Source organism: Salarias fasciatus, chromosome 1 (genome assembly GCF_902148845.1).
Source record: "Salarias fasciatus chromosome 1, fSalaFa1.1, whole genome shotgun sequence".
Taxonomy (NCBI): domain Eukaryota; kingdom Metazoa; phylum Chordata; class Actinopteri; order Blenniiformes; family Blenniidae; genus Salarias; species Salarias fasciatus.
This window is the reverse complement of record NC_043745.1, coordinates 10,219,946-10,244,375: the sequence shown is the minus strand read 5'-3', so window position 1 is coordinate 10,244,375 and position 24,430 is coordinate 10,219,946. Positions and strand designations below refer to the sequence as shown.

General features: G+C 42.6%; 1 protein-coding gene across 1 annotated transcript in view; it reads right to left on the bottom strand.

Moving 5' to 3' along the window:
* Positions 1-23,892, bottom strand: part of LOC115389097 (semaphorin-7A-like) — a 25,452-nt gene extending 1,560 nt beyond the window's left edge. The window contains exons 1-13 of the mRNA XM_030092497.1: positions 23,761-23,892; positions 20,212-20,345; positions 20,068-20,112; positions 19,882-19,980; positions 19,578-19,686; positions 11,690-11,797; positions 11,464-11,606; positions 10,730-10,908; positions 9,101-9,209; positions 8,723-8,918; positions 7,578-7,693; positions 7,235-7,380; positions 1,221-1,288 (exon numbers count right to left, since the gene is read on the bottom strand). Coding sequence (XP_029948357.1) covers positions 1,221-1,288; positions 7,235-7,380; positions 7,578-7,693; positions 8,723-8,918; positions 9,101-9,209; positions 10,730-10,908; positions 11,464-11,606; positions 11,690-11,797; positions 19,578-19,686; positions 19,882-19,980; positions 20,068-20,112; positions 20,212-20,345; positions 23,761-23,860 — 1,552 coding nt within the window. The 5' untranslated portion in view covers positions 23,861-23,892. The remainder of the gene's footprint in view (positions 1-1,220; positions 1,289-7,234; positions 7,381-7,577; positions 7,694-8,722; positions 8,919-9,100; positions 9,210-10,729; positions 10,909-11,463; positions 11,607-11,689; positions 11,798-19,577; positions 19,687-19,881; positions 19,981-20,067; positions 20,113-20,211; positions 20,346-23,760) is intronic.
* Positions 23,893-24,430: the final 538 nt, after the last annotated feature.

Here is a 24,430-nt window from a genome sequence, read left to right as displayed (position 1 = left end):
CATGTGTAGTTGTGGTATGTTGCATTCAAAAGGAACTGTCACTATGACTACATACATCGGGTTTAGGAGGGTTTTCTGCAGCTCAACAGTCACACATAAGGTGAAAGAGAGAAAAATTCAATTTAGTGAGTTTAATTCCTGGATATATACAGTGGTACACATGAAAAAAGACAAAGTGCACAAGTGGGGAAGGGCAGGCATCTTGTCATTAAAAGAAAAATAATCTCACCTTTTTACATTTATAGTTTTGTATTTAATCTGATAAAATGACAGAAGTTTGAACCTGATCTAAAATAAGTGTGACAAAAATCCACTATAACTTAAAAAGAAAAGTCAAAAAGTAAAACGTGTGAGAATGGTGCAAACCAGCATTATTTATTTAATTCAGAACAAAAGTTTTTGGCATCGAGGAGGAATAGAGTGGATGAACTTGGAGTGCAAGCAATAACTTTAAATGATGCAATTTATGAGAGCAAATATGTATACGCCCTATAGAGCTGGGAAACCGCTCATCGTGATGTCAGATCTCATTTAAAACCAGTGGTTAGATGTGCATGTTTTCAACGTGTGTAGGAACTTTGCTCACAGTGTAGAAACATGTGAAGTTAATTTTCCCACTGAAAGAAGAGGTGAAGTTACGCACAGCACCTTGTCTGTGGACGTAAATACGGATGTTGCACGTGTGCATCAATTTTGAAGCGTCAACCAAATAAGAAAAAAAAACACTGAAGTTTTGTCGACTGCTACAATGTGATTTTCATTCATCTGAAGTCTGATTCTGAAATATAATGCCACATGTCTTCCAGGTGTCCATGCCTGCCAATGTTCATGAGGCTATTTTAGGGATATCATTATTGTACTATGGCCATGGCTTGTGCAACTGAGTCTGTGATCAGCTTCAACCTCACTAAACCAAACTGACGAAAAATACAAGCGGCCCACCTCCTACCAAGAATTGGGGTAAACAATATCTGGTTAAGCTAGTCCAGTTAAAGAGTGGAAACAGCAAGATTTTCAGAGATAGAGTAGCTGTCTCAAGTGGAAAGGACTGTTTGAAAGACAAGTAATGGTGAGAAGTATTCAGACTGGATTTCTTTGTTGTTCTTTCTGAAGATCTATATTTACAATCTTGGATAGTTCAAAAAGAATGCAGCCAGTATTGAAGTTTTCCATTTACAGTACGTAAAGTTGAAAATGTGCCTGGTAGTAGGTCTCCATACCTTGAGACTTTGACGTTGCTGATGGACAGAGAGCAGGGTTTCCTCTGGCCACATCCTGGAGAGCATTACTGGAAAAGAAAGAGAATGAAAGACTTAATGATGTCCAAACTGGACAGCTATCCCAACAGTTTAAGACGCTGTCTTAAAAACGAGAGCCATACATCTAAACACACTAATATTTCCCTGCAAAGCCCCAGCTCCTCTCTTTATTCAGCTTCCCAGAACTGTGAATGTGTGAAGAAGCATTTTTGTCTGTATCAACTCTTCAAAGATGACATTTCACTCTAAGTTTAACGTGGTCATCTCATTTCTTCAGTCTGTAGTTATATTAGTCTCAAACTGACATCATAAGCAATGCAAAACATATGTATATGATCATTATTTGTTATGCTGCAGACCTACCAGAAAAGACCTATCTTTTCTGGTAATTCTCTTGAAGTCCCTCTGCGTCTCGTATATGGAGACAAAATGTCAGAAATAAACTTCAAGTAACTTCCATTATTACAGGAATTTAGATGTTGCTTCATCGGGTCTTTCTGGTTTTCAAAGAAGAAGGTCCAAAATGTCCATGTCAGGTAATGAACAGTAACATAACATATGAAGAGACTTGGTTTAGACTTTGAATGACACCTTGCAACAAAATAGCACATCTGTACAAAGTGCCAGTGACATTAATAAATTAATATTCCCTTGAACAACAAATGATATAAAGTGTTCATGTTAATCTGTCTCTCTCAAATAAAACCAAAAAAAACAACCATGAATCCAGAAACCTTGAACAGGATGTGAAAAGAGGACGTGTCCAGACCTGAAGCACACCCTTGACTGATTTGTAACATCAGAACTGAAACACTTTGCAGGTCAGAACAAATGTTGTGCTCCAAGACTTCGTCTGAGAGTTTTAACTCTTTATGAGGAAAGTGACCATTTAAGGACACTTCCAGGTGTTTCTTTGAAACAAAACTATTACAAGTTCATAACACTGAAAAATATCACATTTCTGATAAAAACACAATTGTTGCATGTTGTTAATAAAATGAAGCAGAACTGTGAATGTTTTTTAAGACAACTGGTAAGAATTTTGACCTATTTATCTTAAATATAACAGCAATTTTTTTCCTCTTCTTCTGCTTGCATGTTGTGCTTCTGTGAGGCTGACAATATTCCTATGTCATTGTTATTGTGTCTCCTGTAATGCCCCAATTTGTAGGAATTGTGACCAGGGGCGGAGCAGAGGTCCCAGCCCAGGGGGGGCGAAGCAATTCTCCATGGGCCCTTGTGGCCTGAATATCCCCATTAAAACATAATTGCTGTAAAAAAACTGCAGCAGATAATGTCATGTAAATTATACAATGCACATAATGTACTACACTGTCTGGTTCAGACACATCTCTTTGTTTTTGCTTTAAATAATATATATATATATACATATATATATATATATATATATATATATATATATATATATATATATATATATATATATATATGACCTGTTGACTGAAAAGCAGCATTAGGACAAGCTTTCCTTAATTTACTTCGTTCAGTGTAGTTTTTTTGTCAACATTATTCATGCATCTTCTATTAATTATGAATAAGGTTGTGATCAATGTTTGTTTTGCAATCCTCTCAGTTTCACTTTTACCGTAATGTGGAGAATATGTGCGCACTGCAAGAAAAAAAAACGTGTCGGCTCACTTGACTGTGTTTGTCCGAGCGCGCCGGCTGGCTTGACCGCAGTAAACTGGCGAAGGGACACGTTATTTAGCGGTGCGCACATATTCCACGCATTACAGTAAAAGCGAAACCGAGAGGATTACAGGCGACACCTCCGGGAAAACTAAACAACAGACAACATGAGCAAGCATTTTTTCATTTTTTATTTTTAAAACAACTTTATCCTCATAAACGCGACAGTTATAGAGTCTAACTTTCCTTTCTTACCATTTTCTTCAGCACACTTTTTTTCGCCCCCTTCAGGATGGGCCCCCACGCAGCAGTGGGCCCGGGGCAGCCGCCCCCTCCGCCCCGCCCCTGCCTACTCCGCTATTGATTGTGACCGTTCTGCTACATGTGGATGGATCATACAGCCACCGTATCAAAGTTCTTTTGCTCCAGAGAACCTTGATGAAAACCTCTTTTCAAATCTGTATGTCCACATTTGATTATGATTGCTGAGGCTTTTGAATTTGGACAGTCACTTGTTTGATTTGCTGTAGTATGATCTGAGAAATGACTTCCTGTGTGTGTCCCTGTGTCTTCTCATGTGGTTGAATCATCACACTTGGAGACATTCATTCACTCTCTGTCAGAACTGCTCATTCATGTATGAGCGACAAACCATGAATCACTGACCTGTTCATTGTTTCTTCTTCTGCCTTCTCACATTTTTACAACCAAACACACCTCAGCTCATCTGGTGCGACTTTCATCCTCCAAATTAAACTGACATGTTTCCTTTGAACTATGTGCGGCAGGACAATACAGCCTTTTCATATTTTGAGAAAATTTGTAGCAATACTGTAATGTAAAATGTAATGTCGTGAGCAAACAGTTGTTCCTGTTCTCTTTCACTCACACACACACACACACACACACACACACACACACACACACACACACACACACACACAAAACCAATAACTCTCACTTCTGCTGCTTCTGCTGCTGGGAAACCTTTTCACTTTTTAAAGACAAACTGATCAGAAAACAGTCTGGTGTACTTCTTCCTCTTCATGTGACTTAAAGGGCGTGAACGTCACCTTCACACCACTACATGCAAGGGAAACTTGTTTTTCAATTTAAAGGAAGCCAATACATGACAGAGTGACAAGCTGTGCACTGAATTCAATATTCCACAATAAAGTGAACCATAAAGGCAAATCACTCTTCATAATGCATTGTTACATGTCACATTCAGATTATTCAAATTACTTAATCAATTTATTTTATTGTGATTTAAGGTACCCGAAACAGTTTAGAAGCTATACAGGTATAATCATGTTACTTCAAGTCTGTTTTCTTTTTTTCTTTTTTTTAACATGTTTTTTGTTCAACATGAATAAAAATCATGCCTTTTGTTCTCAGTCCGACTGATGCAAACTACATCAATGACATGGTCCGACCTGTAAAAATTCTGTAGATGGAATTCAATGTAAAATTCAAAATTTAGGTGTCTTGTTCAAAGACATGATAAAACCTGTTCTTGGAAATTGTTCAAATAAAAAAGGTTAGAAGTAGGGGTGGGACGAGACACAAATTCCACGAGAGCGGCGCGGTACTCACATGCAGCGTCGCTGCACGGCGCACAAACGACGCCATGACTGCATTTGCACTTCATGCCACTAGGTGTGCTGTTTGCATGTTCAACCTTATTTTACTTACACAGACACCACAGAGGAAGAAGGGCGCCGCAGGCGCTGCAGGCTCTCTCTGCATGTTGCTCGAAAAAGAGTGTGAGCCGGCAAGACGTGGTAAAATGTTCATTGACGCGATGCACCGTTTTTTCAATGAAAGAGATGAACTGAACGATCGTTTCCGCACATTTTCTTTACGTCGTATCAATTAAACTGTGTCACAAGTAGTTTGTGTACTCAAAAGACCAAGATTCCTTGCGGATAGAACATGCGCAGAACAGTATTTCATGTCCTTTTCGACCGGGTTTTAAATATGAATATGAGCATATTCAGGGTTTTGCACGTGTTTATATGGCTGTGCGCCATGTAATGTATTATTCCGTCAATATTCCAGTTAATAAAGAGTTTTTGCCTTTATATAAACATACTCGATCTCGCGAGATCTCGCGGCATTTCGATCTCTCGAGATCTCGTGACACGAGATCTCATCCCATCCCCAGTTAGAAGCCAACTGAGTGGAGGAAGTGCTTGTGATTAAAACTGGCAGTGAAAATGTCTCCAGCATGACTTATTGGGTGTAATTATCAAAACATTACTCCATATTGGAAGTGTGGAGAGGGAAGCGTGGCCACATTGCACTTGACCAAGTCTAATGACACAACACGAGGTGCAACCAAAGAATGACTGATGTTACAAACAACACTCCTCAAAATGTGAGGCGTGCCACATAATTAGAAGAGAAAAGATATATTTTTTGTAACCCCAGGGCAAAATTATTGGTTACTGTGGAGACTTTTTGATTGCTTATAATAAATTTAAATCACCCAGGTCTTGTCAACATGAGGCACAATTCCAATGTCGTTATAAATAACGTGAGTCATAAACGATTACTATTGCAACAACACATCATCAGTAGGGTAAAACTAACCTGTCTCGCGACGGTTTGTCAACGTAACATGACGAAGGCCTTAAAGAAGACGTCATGGTCCGAGATTTAAATTCCTCATAGGGGCTGTTGACCTGCCCTTAGTCTGGACCGTCACCCAGGACCTGATTGCCATGGAATACCCTACCAGGGGCATACATCCCCGGACAACATAGCTCCTGGGATCATGCAGGCACTCAAACTCCACCATTTTGAGGTGGCAGGTCAAGAGGGGGAGAGGACAACTGGCTCCTCCACATCGAGAGGAGCCAGCTGAGGTGGCTCGGGCACCTCTTTAGGATGACTCCTGGACGCCTCTCTGGGGAGGTGTTCCGGGCATGTCCCACCGGGAGGAGGCCCGGGGAAGACCCAGGATATGCTTGAGAGACTATATCTCTTGGCTGGCCTGGGAACGCCTTGGGATCCTCCCGGAAGAGCTAGAGGAAGCGTCTTGGGACAGGGAAGTCTGGGCATCCCTGCTGAGACTGCTGCCCCCGCGACCCGGCCCCGGATAAGCGGTGGAAGATGGATGGATGGATGGATGGATGGATGGATAAGGTTTTTCATATACCCAAGCCTTTTTTTCTTTGATATTTGTATGATTTTGGGGATTTATTTTACACAGACACCACAGAAGAAGAAGGGTGCTGCAGGCTCTCTCTGCATGTCGTTAGAAAAAGAGTGTGAGCCGGCAGGACGTGGTAATTGTTGACCTGGTATGTTCAATGATGCGATGCATCATTTTTTCAATAAAAGACAAGAACTGAACGATGGTTTCCGCACATTTTATTTACGTCGTAGCAATTAAACTGTATCACAAGTAGTCTATGTACTCAACAGACCAGATTCCTTGCAGATAGAACATGCGCAGAACAGTATTTCATGTCCCTTTCGACCGGGTTTTAAAAAATGAATATGAGCACATTCGGGTTTTTGCATGTGTTTACATGGCTGTGCGCCATGTAATGTATTATTCCGTCAATATTCCAGTTAATAAGGGGTTATTGCCTGCATGTAAACGTACTCAATATCGTTCAACGCATGGATGAGAAATCTTGAGGCATTTCGATATCGCGAGATCTCGTGACACGAGATCCCATCCCATCCCGAATGTTGAGTCTCATGTCTCATGCACTTCTTTGTGCTTAACTTTCCCCTCTCGTTTCAGACCTGACTCCCTCCCTTTATGTGAATTTCCCACTGCGATTGGCATCTTTGCCCTGACTGGCTTCAGCTGTCCTCCTACCTCCTGTATAAAAAGGCCTCGTCTCTCATTGTCTTGTTGCCAGTTCGTCCTGTTCTGTCCAAGACTGTTGTCACGTATCAGGTTTCTGTTTTTCAAGGTCATCTTGATTTTGACCCTGTGACTATTTTTTGTTTTTTGCATTTTTTATCCTCCTTGTGAGCTACTTTTATTTGCTGTTTTGTTTATTTATTTATTTATTTATTTTTACTTTAAGCAAAGCAGATACTTTTAGATAAACTACTATGGGTTGTACATAATTGTGCATTTGAGTCAATCAGTTTTGAGTCTGATGTTTTATGAGTCCTCAAATGGTCCAGTTGCTCAGTGGACTACACTGAAATGTGGTTTTAGGTCTTATGGTTGGTCTTATGGTCTTGTGGTTTTATGCAGATCCATGATCTGTGGGCCCTATCCTTAGGACATTTTGTGAAATGCAGACTTTGTTTGAAAATTAAGTGAAAGGTGTGCTGTGACACCGAGGACTTACTGCGTGTCAGATGTACAGAGGCCGTCCTTCCAGCCGCAGTAGGGATCTCTGGATAAGATACAATCCTGGCAGGTGCTTCCGTACTGGGTACAGTTGGCAACATCAACCTGGACCAGTTGATCTCTGGAGTTGACGTACAGCTTTTTCTACAACAACACAAAATAAACAAGTGTGAACTTTGTCCAAAGACCATGAAGATGCACACTATTCCTATCTGACTTCATCAAAGAGTTTCTACATCCTACAACGGAAGCCACTGCTCTGCTGAAACTCTTCCACCCACAATGACTGTGGGGGGGGGGGGGGGGGGGGGGGAACCGTGTGTGGGGGTGCAGTTACTCACAGAGGAAGAGTGTAGGTTGATGCTCGTGATGTAAGTTGTGTGGCTGAAGGGTCGGTACTCAGCGATGATAAAGGGTTCAATTTGATGTTGCAATACTTTATGAATCCTTCCGTTGTCTATTTTCAACATAAAAAATGAGGAAAGATGATTCAAACACTCAAACTAACCACTCTTTTAAAGCTCGTGTCCGGAGTTTCCGTTCATTTCCAATGTATGTATAATTTTTCAACAGAGCTTAAATGTGTCAGTCTGGTTCGATACTACAATATAATATTAGCATAAAGCAATATAAAAATTTATTTATGAGCCCCGACTTCGTCTCATAGACCCCCATGTTAAAAAAGCGAAAAAGCGCCGGTCAGCGTCAGCCAATAGACTTCGAGCTTCCGCATTCTCGTGTTGTCAATCAAAGTGTGGAGCAGCCAGAGAGCACGGCCGCTCGCCCAGGCAGAGGAGAGTTAGCTCTGCAGCAGTCGGCCCGCTCACCTCGGATATATCCACTGTCTGCTGAACATCCACCGTAAACAGCTAAACATGTAGGATGCTGTAGGACTCCGAGGCGTGGCTTGGTCACTCATGAAAGCAGAGGGAGGGCGGAACCTCCAGACGTTGGATTAAAAAAAAAAACCTCTCTCTTTCAAAACTCCGGACACGAGCTTTAAGCATCGCACTCATGCGTGTTTCATTAATGTGTCCCAAACACACCTTGATTGACTCACACGTGGACAAATACCATTTGTACTGTACAAATTGCCTCTTCATTCCATACGGTGATTCTACGTTTTACAAAATGGTGGGAATGTCAGCTTCTTTGATTTTCTTTTTGATAAGTCACATGAACAGAGAATTGATGATCACCTGCTCCACCTGATCACCTTACACAGGCAAAATTTATCAACTTGAGACAGGTAGGGCATGGTTTGATAATCAACCGTCGAGAGGAGGCACTTTACGCCTACGCCTAAAGGGGCTCATCCCTGCTCTCTGCAACCACTCAGGTGCCTTCTGAATGAGTCATGTAGTTTTGAAGAATCCAGAGGTGAGTGATTTTTCAATTCTAAACAGAGAGGGCACTGTTTGACAATCAACCTTCATTTGGTGACCTTTGAATCACTACCTAACTGCAGTCTGCTGGTATCACTCACTCAGAGAGAGGAAGATGACCGGATGTTGACTGTTGTCCTTCTGCTGGAAACTATCGACGGAGATGTGAGTGTAGTTGTGGTGACTGAAGAGAAGAGGGTTCGAGTTGCCCACAGGATGGATCCAATCCTCCAGCTCAGAATTCTTGTCAATCATCCTGAGGATGTCCAACGAGATCTTGCTGCTGTCTTCAACACACTGAAAAAAATGAGTAGAAAAAGCTCATAAGTTCATGAACCTCACATCTCTAGCACATCTGACCTGTATATTGCCTGATTTAAATTCAAATTCCAAGCACAAGCTCCAGGAGTTAGCAGAGGCGCCTGTCTCTGCATGAAAATGTTTAGAAACATGTTTAAAAGCAGTGGTGATGCTCTTACATTTCTCTGTCTGTTTTTCGTCGTCTCAGAAGTTTGACCATTGAAAAAAGAGCTCATGAGGACAATGTCAATATCTCGGATGGTGTAGACACACACAGCACTCATCCCCCTGCAGAGAAACACAAAAGTCAGCAGATTTACACAGCTGACAGCATAAAACAAGCTTTAAACTTTGTTGTTGTTTTAGAAAATAGTGCGGATGGAAACGGCTGAGCAAAGATCAGAGAGAAAGAGGAAGAGAAGTCAGCATAAAAAGATGCAAAATCATTCTAATCGTATAAGCAGATCTAATGAAAACTTGTGTGAAATTTAGTCAAACACAACAGTGTACGAACGACTCAAATATCTAACTTTGACATTTCAAATCATGCGATCTTTAGTTCTGAAAGAATTAAAAAAAGTTCATTTTGCTTTATCAGCTTTTTTTCTGATACTGAAAATTTTTGTGAACTGAAGAAAGACAATGGGGGAGACTTGAAAGTAAATTTGTTATCTAATAAGAGATTTTAGCCAAAGATGATTTCCAGTGCTATTTAACCTACTGTGTGGAATTATGGGAAAATACTTATGCAAGAGAGTTAGAGTTTAAAACTCATATAGTCTGCACCAAATTAAAAGGTTTTTGTGTCACAATTTGAGGTGTAAAATTGCAGAATAATGTAAGCATGGAGATAAGATGATTGTCAAATGTATGTCAATTCAAAAAAAGATATAATAAGTTGATTCTGGCAAGGTTCAATGTTTTGGTGATGAAAGGAGGTCTGTTAGTTTATGGTGCTGCAGTGACTGATGGATGTGTGTAAACTTCTGATAATCGAGTACATTCATTGAAACTGATGCTATTATAAAGATATATTGTACTTCTGAATTAAGATAACAACGAAGAAGCAAAGGGGTAGGATTAAATATGTATTCACTTGTTCCTACTCCTTTCTCGTGCATATAAACAATACTGGCAAATACGAGGGCGTACCCAAAAGTTCCTAGAATTTGATTGTAACTTTTTATTTCTGACATTTCAAAATAAAACATCACCGTCGCCTTCAAAATAATCTCCATGGTGCAATGCTGCTGTTTTTCCCAGCAAAAAGCAGAATTTAATGTTTGTGCGCTGCTCTGGCTTCCCAGTCAATGTCGCCATTTTGGAAAAAAATCGCAGACCGCAGCGGCACTCTGTTACTATAAATAGCGCCTGACAGGCGTCAGTGTCACTCTCGGAGCTCAGCTTTTTCACAGATGTGCACGAGGCTTACCTGCAGCACATCTGACGGCCAGAAGTCAAAACTCATTATTAATAGTATTTTATGACCTTATTCCGGTTTCTTTTGGGTACCCCCTCAGATTATGTTATCCCTTTTATGTTACGTATTTGGATGTTGTGTTTCTTTTTTAATTTTTTTTTTTTTTTTTTTTACATGTTTAAAAAAACTAAAAATGAAATTAAATTAAATTATGAAGAATATAAAACTTCTGACGATGACTCAGCAAACATTAGAGAAATGGGTCAGAGGGTGAGCTATCTCTAAATGAATCATGCCATTTATGGCGTAAAAATACTGATCTACTGAATACTTTTATGTTCAAACATATAAAATTAAGGAATTGCAGTTTTGTGATGCTGAGTCCTACCATTCGTTCCTGAAGAGTCCATAGATCTTGGTGTTTTCCCAGTGGTCTGCATGAACAGTAGCCGTGTCTACAAGCTCAGAAAAAAGCTGTCTCCTTTCAGAGTCTCCACAGAGCATTCTGGCATTCAACTGGGACGTCCATCGAAACTGCAGGAGGTTCTTGGGACCACCAACATCTGACTGAGTCAACAATAAGTAACCAAGTGTTACACACACATAGTGATCGAGATTGGATTTTCAGTTAATATAGCAGCAGCGTAAGGTAGGTGCATCAGCAGCAGCAGCAGGAGAGACAAATCTGAGGATCAGGGAGATTCCTGAATTCTTGTCAGTTTCTCTTTCATTGAGAGAAGAAATCAAGACAAAAAAAAAAACAGCTGAGCGTGAAACTATTTTTTACAAGTCACATTTTCATGACTGAATTTATTAGACATGTAGAATTTGTAAAAGAGCTGTAGAAGAAAACACTTTTTGCTGAAAATCTAAGTGTAACAGCAGTTGCTGGCATACTAGGAAGAAATACTTAAATCTAGTATGAGAAGACTGCAGCCTTCTTTCTTATTGACGGTAAAATGGTCAGAAGTTTTCAGGTTCACTTGATTCATATGCAGTGTGAGCGTTTGAGAGTTTGCAATCTGAAACCACATTGTGGTCTCAGATTGCACACGATGACAATCCCTGGGATAGGTTAATGTATGAAGCTCTTTTCATTTTACAATACTTGTCAGGCCTTACCATGCAAACCTGGGTGACGAAGGAGGTCCACATCTCACTGTTCACTCGAGTGTCTCTGTTCCTCTGCTTATAGAAGGCGTACACTCTGTCCTGTAAAGGACTGTCGATCCGTCTGCTCAGCACCAAACCTGCATAGTGCTGCTCTGAGGACAGCAAAGCAAGAGGAGCGAATTGTTATTGAACTAATAGTTGCTCAAACAAACCAAACTACTCAAGACTCTCGCACCTTTATCGTGGTTGACTGGCATTACTGTTCTGCTTCCAAACTTGTAAATGCCAACGCGGTCTTGAGATCCAGAATATGTGATATAGAGATCGGCACTTTGTTCAGATTCTGCAAAAGATAGAATTTATAAGTTATAGTAGGAAGGTGGAAATTCAGTAACCGTAACCTACTGTACCCCTAAGGTGGAGTGGAGTCAGATTAAGTGCCAAGGTGTTCTCTGAACAATTGAGTCTTCAATTGTCTCTTGAAAGTAGAAAGGGTCTCGGCAGAACGCACAGAGTTAGGTAGTTTGTTCCACCATTTGGGAACAACCGAGGAGAAGAGTCTGGCTGGAGATTTAGAGCCAACCATCAATCCTGTATTTATAGAGGTTGTCTCTCGAGGTTTTCTGATGTACATCAGGTCCCAGATTTTTTTAAGAATCATCTTTGACAATCATCACATGGTGTGATGAGATTTCGCAAGATTAAATCATGACAATATTCCTCGTGAAGTGAAAAGAAGTCATATACAGAAGCCTATCAGACTGTGAGATATCAGAACCTCTATTTGTGACATGTGGGGGGCAGTAATGTGCATCGGATACATTTAGTCTGCCAGATACTGAGTAGAAGGAGAAGGAATGCTGCGGCAGGCGGCCTCGGCAACGGGCAGCAACCTTGGCGGCAGGCAGTGGGATGTGAGGGTAACAACACCTCTGTGGCCGGCTGCAGTGGCAGACGCGGCGGCCAATCAAGCACAGTCAGAATGACGGTGACTGAAAATATCAGCAATGAAGATAAGGTGTGTTCCCACCGGACGCGTTTAACGCGACTGCATTCGCGCGACAAATAACACCATGCCGCGCTAGACACCCAAGTTTTATTGCTGGTGTGTGAATTCATTCGCACGACGCGTCACGCTGGTACAAATATGCAACACAGAACATCCTGCAGAAACATCACAGCCTCCTCATCACCGTCTCCTGCACAGCAGCAGTGGGCAGGATTCTTCTGATGTTTGTCCCACAGTCCTGTGTGCACCCGGGCATGGGTGTGTGTGTGTGTGTGTGTTTGTGTTCCATTGGAAAAACCTGTGATAAAGCGGTCAATATGGTGTTTCAAATTAACTGGTGTCCTTGTTAACTGGTGACTGACTTCCTTTAGCACTTCCTGCTGCTGCTGCTGGCAGCAGATGTTGAAATTAGACCCATAAAAGGTCGGACACGGCTTTTTGTTTGGTTGTTAACATCTATCAGCAACAAGGGACGTGAAAGAACCCCAGTCGCCAATTAATGGGGAAACCAGTTATTCCAAAACACCGGCTCCGCTCTGGGTTCTACACACTTCTCCTCCACTAGTTAGCTGCTGCGTTCAGGTGACTGGAGCTGCTGCGGAAAACTGAAACTCGGTCGTTCACATGAAGGCAGCAGTGACAGCTGGACACTCAGGAGACACGTGAAGGAAGCGTGGACAATTTGCATATATATATACAATTTGTATATATATATATATATATACATACATATATGCATATATATATATATACATGTATTGGTTGGCTCCATCGATCTCGAGAGATCATGGGGGGGGTTTGTGCCGTGGATTTACAGTCAGGGAGCTGCAGCGCCGGGCGTGGCTGTAGAGGCCAATACGGGATCCGCAGATCCTGCCGCAGCCACTGCAGATGAACTCTTCGCGGTGTGGTTGAGGTGTCAATGGTTTCCGCTGTCTGCGGTGTCTCTTCTCTCCCCAGCGGGTGTCTCTTCTCTCCTCTGCTTTTCTGATGACATCCTTGCTGGTGGTCCACCAATCAGAGCGTTCGGACGTGGCTGACTCCAGGTCAGAAGGGTTGAAGCCTCCAGCTTTAAGGTCACGCTTGCAGACATCCTTGAACCTGAGAGCTGGTCGTCCCTTTGACCTGTTTCCAGTAGCCAGTTCCCCGTACAGTAGGTCTTTTGGGATGCGGCCGTTGTTCATTCGGCCCAGGGCTGATTGGCGTAAGCTCGGGCGCCTAGGGCTGTCTCCCGACGGTGGGAGGGATCATCGTGTCCCACTGGCCAGCTACCGCCCGCCTTTAGCTGGGCAGCCCCCAGCCAGTAAGGTGCTGGCCCGCCACAGTCCGCCTACTTCAATGGGTGCGTGAAGTGTAGGCCAAAAGCTGAAGCACGGACTGTAACCACTGCACCAGGCAACACAAAAAAACTAAAGCCGCCAGCGCTGAGACTGGCAACCTGGAACGTCAGAACAATGTGTCCTGGCCTGTCTGATGACCTCCAGCAAATCGACGAGGCCAGGAAAACGGCCATCATCAACCGTGAGCTGAGGAGGCTCAACATAGACATTGCAGCACTGCAAGAGACGCGACTCCCGGGCAGCGGGAGCCTGAAGGAGAAGGACTATACGTTTTTCTGGCAGGGACAGGAGTCTGACCAGCATCGCCTGCACGGTGTTGGATTTGCTGTGCGAAACTCCCTTCTGTCCTTCGTTGAACCGCCATCCTCAGGCACTCCACGAGTCCTCTCTCTCCGCCTCACAACCTCCTCTGGACCAGCTAACATCTTCAGCGTCTATGCTCCGACGCTCTGCTCTTCACCTGAGGTAAAGAATGTGTTCTATGAGGCGCTTGAGGCCAGGATCCAGCAGATCCCTGCCAAGGAGCACCTGTTTCTGCTCGGTGACTTTAACGCACGGGTAGGAGCAGATCATGACTCTTGGCCCCGCTGCATTGGCCGCTTCGGCATCGGCCAGCTCAACGAAAATGGCCAACGCCTCCTTGAGTTCTGCTCTTTCCATGACCTCTGTCTGACCAACACATTCTTCTCCACCAAGCTCTGCCACCGGGTGTCCTGGAGACATCCAAGGTCTCGCCACTGGCATCAGCAGGACTTCGCCATCACCAGGAGATCCATGCTGAACCAAGTGCTGGTCACGCGCAGTTTCCACAGCGCTGACTGTGACACAGACCATTCCCTGGTTGCCACCAAGGTACGTCTCTGCCCCAGACGTGCCAACCGCTCCAAGCAGAAACCCCGGCCCCGCATCAACACAGCTATGATTGCAGTACCTGAACTGCGGGAACGCTATGCTGAAGCCATAAATGAAGCCCTGATGGACTGCCCCACTGACTGTGCTACTGCAAGGTGGAACCACATCCGCGAGGCCGTGTTTGAGATTGGCATAGACACCTTTGGGAAGAAAATGGGGAGGAGTGCGGATTGGTTTGAAACAGGAGCCGCTGACATGGAACCTGTCATCGCCGCTAAGCGTGAAGCCCTAATCGCCCACAAGAAGGAGCCATCTGTGCGAACGCTCGCTGCACTGCGCGCTGCAAGGAACAATGCCCAAAAGATTGCAAGGCGTTGTGCCAACAACTACTGGCTTAACCTCTGCCGGGACATACAACTCTCTGCAGAACTTGGGAATGTGCGCAAAATGTACGAAGGCATGAAGAAGGCTTTCGGTCCCACTGCCATGAAGACCGCCCCACTCAAATCAGCTACTGGCGATGTCATTAAGGATCGTGGCAAACAAATGAAGAGATGGGCTGAGTACTACCAAGACCTCTACTCAAGAGAAACTACCGTCTCAAACACGGCCCTTGAGAACACCCCTTCACTGTCCATCCTGGCTGAGCTTGATGCTCCACCCACCACCAAGGAACTCAGCAAGGCAATAGATTCCATCTCAAACGGCAAGGCTCCGGGCAGTGACAACATCCCCCCTGAAATCATCAAAACCGCTAAGGAGAGCTCGCTCCTGAAACACCTTCATGAGCTCCTGCTGCAATGCTGGGAGGAAGGGGCTGTACCCCAGGACATGCGTGATGCCAAAATTATCACCCTCTATAAAAACAAGGGGGAGAGGAGCGATTGTAACAACTACCGTGGCATCTCACTCCTAAGCACAGTTGGCAAAGTCTTTGCCCGCGTTGTCCTCAACAGATTACAACTACTGGCCGAACGCGTATATCCAGAGGCGCAGTGTGGATTCAGAGCAGCCAGGTCAACTACAGATATGGTGTTCTCTGTGAGACAGTTGCAAGAGAAGTGCCGGGAGCAGAGACAACCCCTATATCTGGCCTTTATCGACCTGACCAAGGCTTTTGACTTGGTCAGCAGGGATGGACTGTTTGCTCTCCTCCAGCGAACCGGATGCCCCCCCAAGCTCTTGCGCATGATCAAGTCATTCCATCAGGACATGAACGGCGTTGTCCAGTTTGGGGGATCATCCTCAGACCCTTTTCCAATCAAGAATGGTGTGAAGCAGGGCTGTGTCCTTGCTCCAACCCTTTTTGGCATCTTTTTCTCCATGCTCCTGCGCTACGCATTCAAGGACTCTGAAGACGGTGTCTTTCTCCACACCAGGAGCGACGGAGGCCTCTTTAACCTGGCACGCCTCAAAGCAAAGACTAAGGTACGGAGCGTTCTCATCAGGGAGCTGCTCTTTGCTGATGATGCTGGTCTTGCCGCCCACACTGAGGAAGCGCTCCAGCGTCTCATAAATTGCTTTGCTGATGCCTGCTCTGAGTTTGGCCTCACCATCAGCCTCAAAAAGACCAAGGTCATGGGTCAGGATGTCAGTAGTGCTCCCAGCATTAACATCGGCGACCACACCCTTGAGGTAGTGGACAAGTTCACCTACCTCGGTTCGATCATCTCCAGTAACCTTTCCCATGATGCTGAACTGGACACGCGCATTGGCAAGGCATCGACAGTGTTGGCCCGCCTGGCGAAGCGTGTCTGGGACAACTCCATGCTAACCACCAACACCAAGATAAGAGTCTACCAGGCCTGCGTACTGAGCACTCTCTTATACGGCAGCGAAACATGGACCCTCTACTCCTGTCAGGAACGTTGGCTGAATGCTTTCCACCAGCGCTGCCTTCGCAGACTACTGGGCATCAGCTGGCAAGACCGTGTCTCCAATATTGACGTCCTGGCCAGAGCAGAAGTTCCCAGTATGTTTGCCATCCTGACCCAGAGACGCTTGCGATGGCTTGGCCACGTCACCCATACATGTATACGTGTATATATATACATACATATGTATATATATGTATATATATATATATATATATATATATATATATATATATATATATATATATATATATATATATACACACATATATATATATATATATATATATATATATATATATATATATATATATATATATATATATATATATATATACATATATATATATATATATATATTTATAAAATAAACTTTCCTGGCTTTCTGGTCGGCCTCCCTTTTGTAACTATGCGGAAGTGACGTCAACGCGCAGCGGGATGTGGAACATAGGCATGCGCAGAAAACACCCAAACAAAGATGGAGGAAAATGATGTTTAGCCAGCACCGTCTTCCTTAAAGGGGTACAGCGCAGTTTTAAATATTAAATTTTCAATTATTCACACCCACACACGTTTTCACCTTTGCCTGATGGGCAGCAACAGCTATTTTTGCAAGATCGCAGTCGCTCCTATTTTCCTGTGCAGCGCACTGAAGGCACAGCAGTATGAGTGATTCGGGTACGAATCGCTCTGAGCCTGACGTAATGCGCGCTCCCGCTGGCCTGGTAATCCTAAGGCCCTGTCCCAATACCCACACTATGCCCTACGGTCCTCAGTGGAGTGTGCACTTAGTTGAAGTGCGCGTAAGGGTTCGAGTGCGTAGGTTACAAGGGTGCAAAAATTGAAGAATTGGGACGGTGATGGTTACGTCATCGCTTTGCGTCACTGCATCAGATCTGCGACACTAATCATGGCGGGAGTTGGCGTTGTCTTCGGAATTTTGCTTTTGAAAATGATTGCAAAACTGCACCAGCGCTACATAAAACCAATGCATTAATATTATTATTATTATTATTATTATCATTATTACCAGTTGATGATTTTACGGAGAAAGAAGAGCCAGAAACGAATGTGGTTCATTCGCCAGGCACTCGCCGCTGCGCCGGACTTTCGTCAACCGGTAATTTTAATCTATTGTCTTTTGTTTCATTTTAGCTGATGTGAAGCATCCCCTTGAAAACGAGATGGTGAATCTCAAGGGGGCTTACCTCCATACACAAAATAAATAAATGGCAAGTATAAATATAAATATACTAAACGTGTGCAAATTTCACTTTTGCTTTTACACTTTTATTTCAGTCATTCCACTCCACGTTATGGTTAATTCAGTATCCGTAAATACAAAATGGTGCATTTATCAGTGAAATAATAATTCACATTCGATGTATCTTTCTAAGTAACAGTGCTAACCCACAGGTACATCATAAAAAAAAAATCAAATATCGTAATACTTACACTTGAAAATACATTTTTTTGGCGCCGGAGCGTCGCTGACCACCGCCATGTTTTTCTGTCTTGTCGGCCGTGAGGAACTGTGGGTAATCTCCTTCGGCTGAGTCCGCTCCGATGCGGGCTTCGCTGGAGTGTGGATCAAGGGCGCAAAGGGGGCGGGGCCAAAGAGCACTCTGGAGGATTGGGACACCCTACGCACTCACACCCCTCAGCGGGAACGCGCAATTGAGGGGCACAAGGGTGGGAGTGCGAGTATTGGGACAGGGCCTAAGTTTCGATTTGTCCGCCATTACTCCGCCAGGCTTAGCAGCAACAACTGAGCAGTACTGAGGATGGAGCTTCCAGAAAGTAAGAAAAGACCGGCTTCTCGCACTGCCACAACTCCAGCACAGACCCCACAAGGCAAAAGAAACTTACATTTTACTCGAGCGCTGCTAAAAGAGCGAGGAAGGAGTTCCCCTCTTCTGTGCACGTACATGGGCACAAGCCACAGACACGAGCTTTTCATGAAGCTACAGTTACACCTAAGGCCTGCAGGGGTCGGTGTTTCGCATAAAACGAGCAAACTGCACTGTGCTCCTTTAAAAGCTAAAATTTGGCAACATTTCAGCTTTTACCGACTCCCAGGAAAAACTGAGCTGGACATGACACACACCGTGTGCAAGCATTGCAAAGTGAAGCTCAATTACTTCGGCCACACAACAAACGCACATGCTCATATTACGAGGCACCACCCGGAGATGAGAGACACGGAGCAGCAGAGTCGGCCACCAGCTGCAGACCAACGCATACTGAGTGTGCGGGCTCTGAGCGGGCTAAAAAAATAACTCAGTCTATCGCCTGTTTCATTGCCAAAGACCTAAGGCCGTACAGTGTGGTGGAGAACAAGGGGGTTATCTGCATGCTGCAGACATTGGAGCCGAGGTACGCCATACCAAGCCGTAAATTCCTTAAATTAGTGGGAATAATGAACAGCAACCGAGTGACAGGAAAGACACAGGAACTTAGAAAATAAGACTGAACACCGTGGCTAACACAACTCACGAGCACTGTGCACGCTGTACTGACAGAGTAGGACTTTGGTTAAGGTTTTGCATATAGTGTTGGCACTTTAAAACAAGAAATATTTCATTTAAAAAATTCATGCTCATGATAGTCCATGCATGGATGCAAATTAGAAAACATTTCAAAATGCACCTATATTGTTTTGTGACTGTTAAATAAAATGTTCCAGTCATATTTTGTCATTTCAGTTTTCTTAAAAGGAAAGTGGAAATCTTGTCTTGTGATCGTGAATCCAATATCATGTCTCATCTCGTCTCGTGAGCTGAGTGTTTTGTTACAACCCTAATTATTACTGATAGCTAAATTGACTAAGTTAATCCCAACAGGGTAGACACAGTGAGAGCAACAATGACAATAACTCACATCTATGAACAATTCTTCTTAAAAGAGAAAAAAAAAAGCATGCATGCACAGGCAAAACATGCAAACTCCACATAAAACCATCCCCACAACCGTTGACTTATTGAGTGTGTCAACCTCAGCCCTGATTGGATTTCATGTTTCCAGAATGTTGTGTGCAGAAAAACTCACCCACGAGGATGGAGTGCTCACTTTCCTTATCGATGAATCCTTTTATGCTTTCTTTAATGTTTTTCATCTTTTCATGGGGGCTGCAGGAGGGCGATGGATCCGAAATATCCTGCACACATTTAAATAAATATCTTCAATATTCTCTATGACATGTTACTTCGAGGAAAGAAAATGAAAATAAACAGAAAGTGTTTGAGGTGTTTGTTTGTGAGGCTTATTAAAGGCAGAAGTACAAGCAACTAGCCACTAAACAACTCCACTACCTTTCCTCAGAAAAGAGCAGTTCTCAGTAAAAGAGTCCTACCACGTCACAGCACTGTGCTTCTTTGTTGTTGGTTCCACAGACAAACAGCGCTGTGGAGTTTGGCCTCTGCTGCACCACTGCCATGCTATAGTCACAATCCTAAACAATGAAAGGATGATTTTCATGTGAGATTTCTTAAACATCACAACATGCTTCCAGTCCTCTGCTTCCAGTCACTTTACTCACAGCGCCGCTGCATTCGTTCCACTGCACCCGCCCTCCTGTAGGACCCTGAGAACAAACCAGGCAGCGATGTAATATTAGCTTAACTCAACACATTCCATGGTTATTCAGTAAGTCAGTGCATGGCTGCACTGCTGATATTTGTACCTTGTTGAGGTTTTGAAAGTTGTAGAAATTTAGATGCGTTTGTCCCACAGTTGTGACCATATCCGGCTGGTTTCTGAGCAGAACCCGTACAGGGCCCTGCTGTACAGGTGAAGGTGAGCTTTTAAATGTGGTGTCTATGAGAAATCATATACAGAAACACAAAAAAAGACCATGAAAACTTATTCTTCACTATACAGTAAAAAAAACAAAACAAACAAAACAAAAAAAACAAATGATTTAAACAAGAACATCTTGACAACAGTTCAGTTAATTCAATTATGAAGACACTGTCCAACCTTTTAGAAGAAACTGACTTAAACTTTGCTTGGACTTTAGTAGTGAGTCACTTTGATCGGTCCAACACTTTTTTTTTACCATTACTGAAAAATAGCTCCACCAGAATTATCAACACACACATTTCCTCATGCTGCTCTGTGAAGCATTGCCAAGAAGACTGTGTGTTGTTTTGTATTTTATTTTTTCATGTATTTTGTTTGTTTTATTTATTTTAACGATATCTGTATAATTTTATTAGGTGGGGGCTCTTCATAAGCCTTTTGGCTTGCTCGCTCCTCCCTGCACTGTTTTTTTTTTCTGCACTTGTTTATGTGATATATTTTATTGTATGTGCTAAATAAACTAAACTAAACTAAACTAAACTATGAGAAATCATATACAGAAACACAAATAAAGACCATAAAATCTTTGATTTTATAATATGCAGTGAAAAATACAATACTGCTCTGTGAAGCATTGCCAAGAAGACTGTGTGTTCCCCTTTTTCATCAGAACAATGATGCGGGGTGGGGGGTGGCACAGAGCTTCAGTGAGGTTGACTGAGAAAGAAGAAATTATCTTGAAAGTGGAGGATAAAACACATTTTCAGGCCTGAATTTATCATAAGTGTGATGGAGATGAATTACAGAACACAGTTGCTGATCGCCATACATGGAGAATCTCTGGAAACTGTGAGGTTTTTCCTCAAATGAGTTATGACTTTATGAACAAAGTGATAAAACAGCACATGTTAAAATGGGCTTTTAAATGTCAAATTAAAGCAAATAAATGAATTGTCATGCCATCTCTGTCGTTGCATCTTTACAGTTGCTTGTTTTTCCTTACTAAAAACATGCTGAGCCCCATCTACTGCAGGTGCCTCAGCTGCAGGTATCGAGGCTAAACCTACTCTTGAAGCTCCTGAGGTGTTACTCCCGGATTATGGGCCTTGTCTTGGCTGCATTACTTGTTATCTATAGGATAACGCCTGTTAAAGCTGTACCAAACCTTGCATTCAGTAATACATGTTTTTCAATTAAGGAAGACTTTATATTTCACTGTAGTTCATTTCAAGTCCCTATTTCCCATTTACTGTGTCATAATTGATTCATTTTAACTTAATTTTGTGAAGAAAAACACATAAGCAAAGAGTTTGCCTTTTTTGTTTCACTATATGAATTCAGACAAAACATTAGTGAATGTATTCTATTTTATTTGGGTGTTTGAGACTTCCAAATAAATCTAAATCTTGCTCCAAAACACAGACAGCAGTCTGGGTCAGACACAAGAAAACACACGGGTCCCTGCATTAGGAGGCTAAATATCGCAGTTCCACTGTGCAGAATCTGGACGGATAGTATTTTTACTTTCGTGCATCATAGAAGTTATTCAGAAATGGCTAACAGCACAAAGAAACTCGTGAACAGGCTGAACTCACCTGTCTGTGCAGCGAAGCACGTCGCTTTCTGATGAAATGTTGTGATTTCTGGTTCGCCATAAGAATGTCGTTTTCTCGAGATAACGAGAAAAATAACTCGAGATCTCGAGAAAAACGCTGAAATTAACTCGTTATCACGGCAAAACGGAGGAAATTAAAAAAAGTATTTACCGTGTCCTTTTAGGACTTCCATATTTTAAGTGGAGGCAGTGAAACAGATTTTACTCCTGAAAAATAAATCCTTCCTACCTTTCTCTGTGAAAGTCATTCTCGGTTGAAGTGTTGAATTCGCCTCAGTCACAATGTTCAGATAAGACAGCAAAAGAAAAACTGTGAGAACGTGAGCCATTTCTTTCGCAGCTGTCAACTTTAAAACAAGTTAGAGGACATTTGTTGGCTGTGTGCTCAAAATGGGTTCTTTGTCACCAGATAGCAGTGACACTGAAGTGGGAAAAGTGCAAAAATAGTAAAGTACAGATACTGACTTCTTTGTGAAATAAAAAGCTGAAGTCTAATGATGTTAGCAGGGTGAAAGTCACTTTGCTTGCAAGCAACAAGTTGTGGCAGTTTTGACAAGTGATGCAGCTTGGTGGGTTTCCCCCCTCTGCTCTCAAGCCTGACCACACACACACACCTCCAGTTCCATGATGTACCTGTCCTGTGTCATGAACTGCGTTTCATCAATAGACCTGCATATCTTCACAGAGAAACTATACAATGTTGTTATCAGTAACTCCATTCAAAGGTATATAATGACTCCATATTACAAACTGTAAATAAACAGGTGTTTATTGTCACTACAAGAAACAGTTGTTACAAGAGTTAGTAGGAATAAATGCCACCTGCAGCCGCATTAAGATCAAGGTCAAGAGAAACAGCAGTGGTGGTATTTTTAAAGAGATCAGAAAAGGGAAGTTGTATTTGACTGTCATTTCATCTGTATAATTAGAAATACCACTTTACATATTCAGCTTCAGTAAAAGTTACTGGCATCAGGAGGAGGTGGTGTGTATCAAATGAAAAGAGGAATACACTCTGGACAGGTAGAATTGTTATATCAGGTAAATCTCAAGACAATCTCAGAAAAAAATAAATAAATAAATTTCTGCAGTGCATGAAAAACATCAGCATTTGAGAATAACTTCACTGTTGACCTCTCTCTGGATGAAAATCTACAGCAGCTAAAGCAATAATAATACATTCATAGATGGGGTGCATTGTCCTTGCCTCGTAAACCAGACCCGCCCACTCCTCATCCACATTTGGAGTTGAGGAAACTCCAAAATCACGGATTTCTCATCGCGGATGACAACGTTCAAGTTACGGTGTTTTATTGTTTTCATTTGATTTTGTTAACCAAGTCAGTTTTGTTAAGTTTTCATGACCTTGAGTGACAAGCATAGTGTATTTTAGATTTTCCTGCTACAATGTCAGATCTTCCTCTATCAAATTAAACATAAATTCACACTGACACCAAAGAAAAATGCCTGTTGCCAAGAAATCATTCCTACCAACCATGTGTTTTTGCATGTGTGTGTGCGCCAATAATATAACATATTGAAACGTTTTAATCCTCAAAGCTATATGGAATATACAATACAGCTACATTCAGTCTCATCAGCTGAGAGCCCCCGACCGCACTGGAAGACTCACATAGAAGATCAAATGCAATCAGTGACATTTTCTCAAGCTCATGGATTTCTTAATTAAATGAACTGAGACCAAATACTGTAGCTCACCTTCTGCACCGCTGCAGAGTAAATATAATTTTTGTTCCTTTTTTTGAGGTTATGTATTATCCCTCAAAAAAAAAAAAAAAAAAAAGGATTTCCTACCTTTCTCTGTGAAAGTCATTCTCGGTTGAAGTGATGAATTCGCCTCAGTCACAGTGTTCAGATAAAACAGCAATAAATAAACTGTGAGAACGTGAGCCATTTCTTTCGCAGCTGTCAAATCTACACACACGAACACAAACACACACTCCCCTCTCTTCTGAAGCGCTGCTTCGTGCATACGTGGAGAAGGAACTAATGTAGGAACTGTTGCTGGAGGAGGCGTTTATCTTTTTTTTTTTTTTTTGAACACTAGGGGGTGGTGGATGAGCGAAAGCATGTCCTTAATTATAAATAAGGAGAGTTTTGATGGTACTTTCGGTTTCGCTTTTACCGGTTTCGCTTTTACCGTAATGTTTGGAATTTGTGCGCACCGCTGTGTCGCTGTGACGTGACTGTGATTTTCAGTGCTTCATAAGAGAGAGGAGTAATACTGTTGCTAAAAAAACACAACTGAAAAACGAAGTAAAATAAGGAAAGCTTTAATAATGGTGATTTTGAGTCAAAAAGACAAGGAATCTGACAGTAATTGAGCTAAAACACTGTGTTTTTTCATTAAAATCAATATATTTTTTTAGGAACATTAACAGAGTAAACAAAGAGGTGAAGCAGACACTGTAGTATTGTGATTCACAAGGGATTTGGAGTCAATAGGTCAAATAACCTGGGGGCT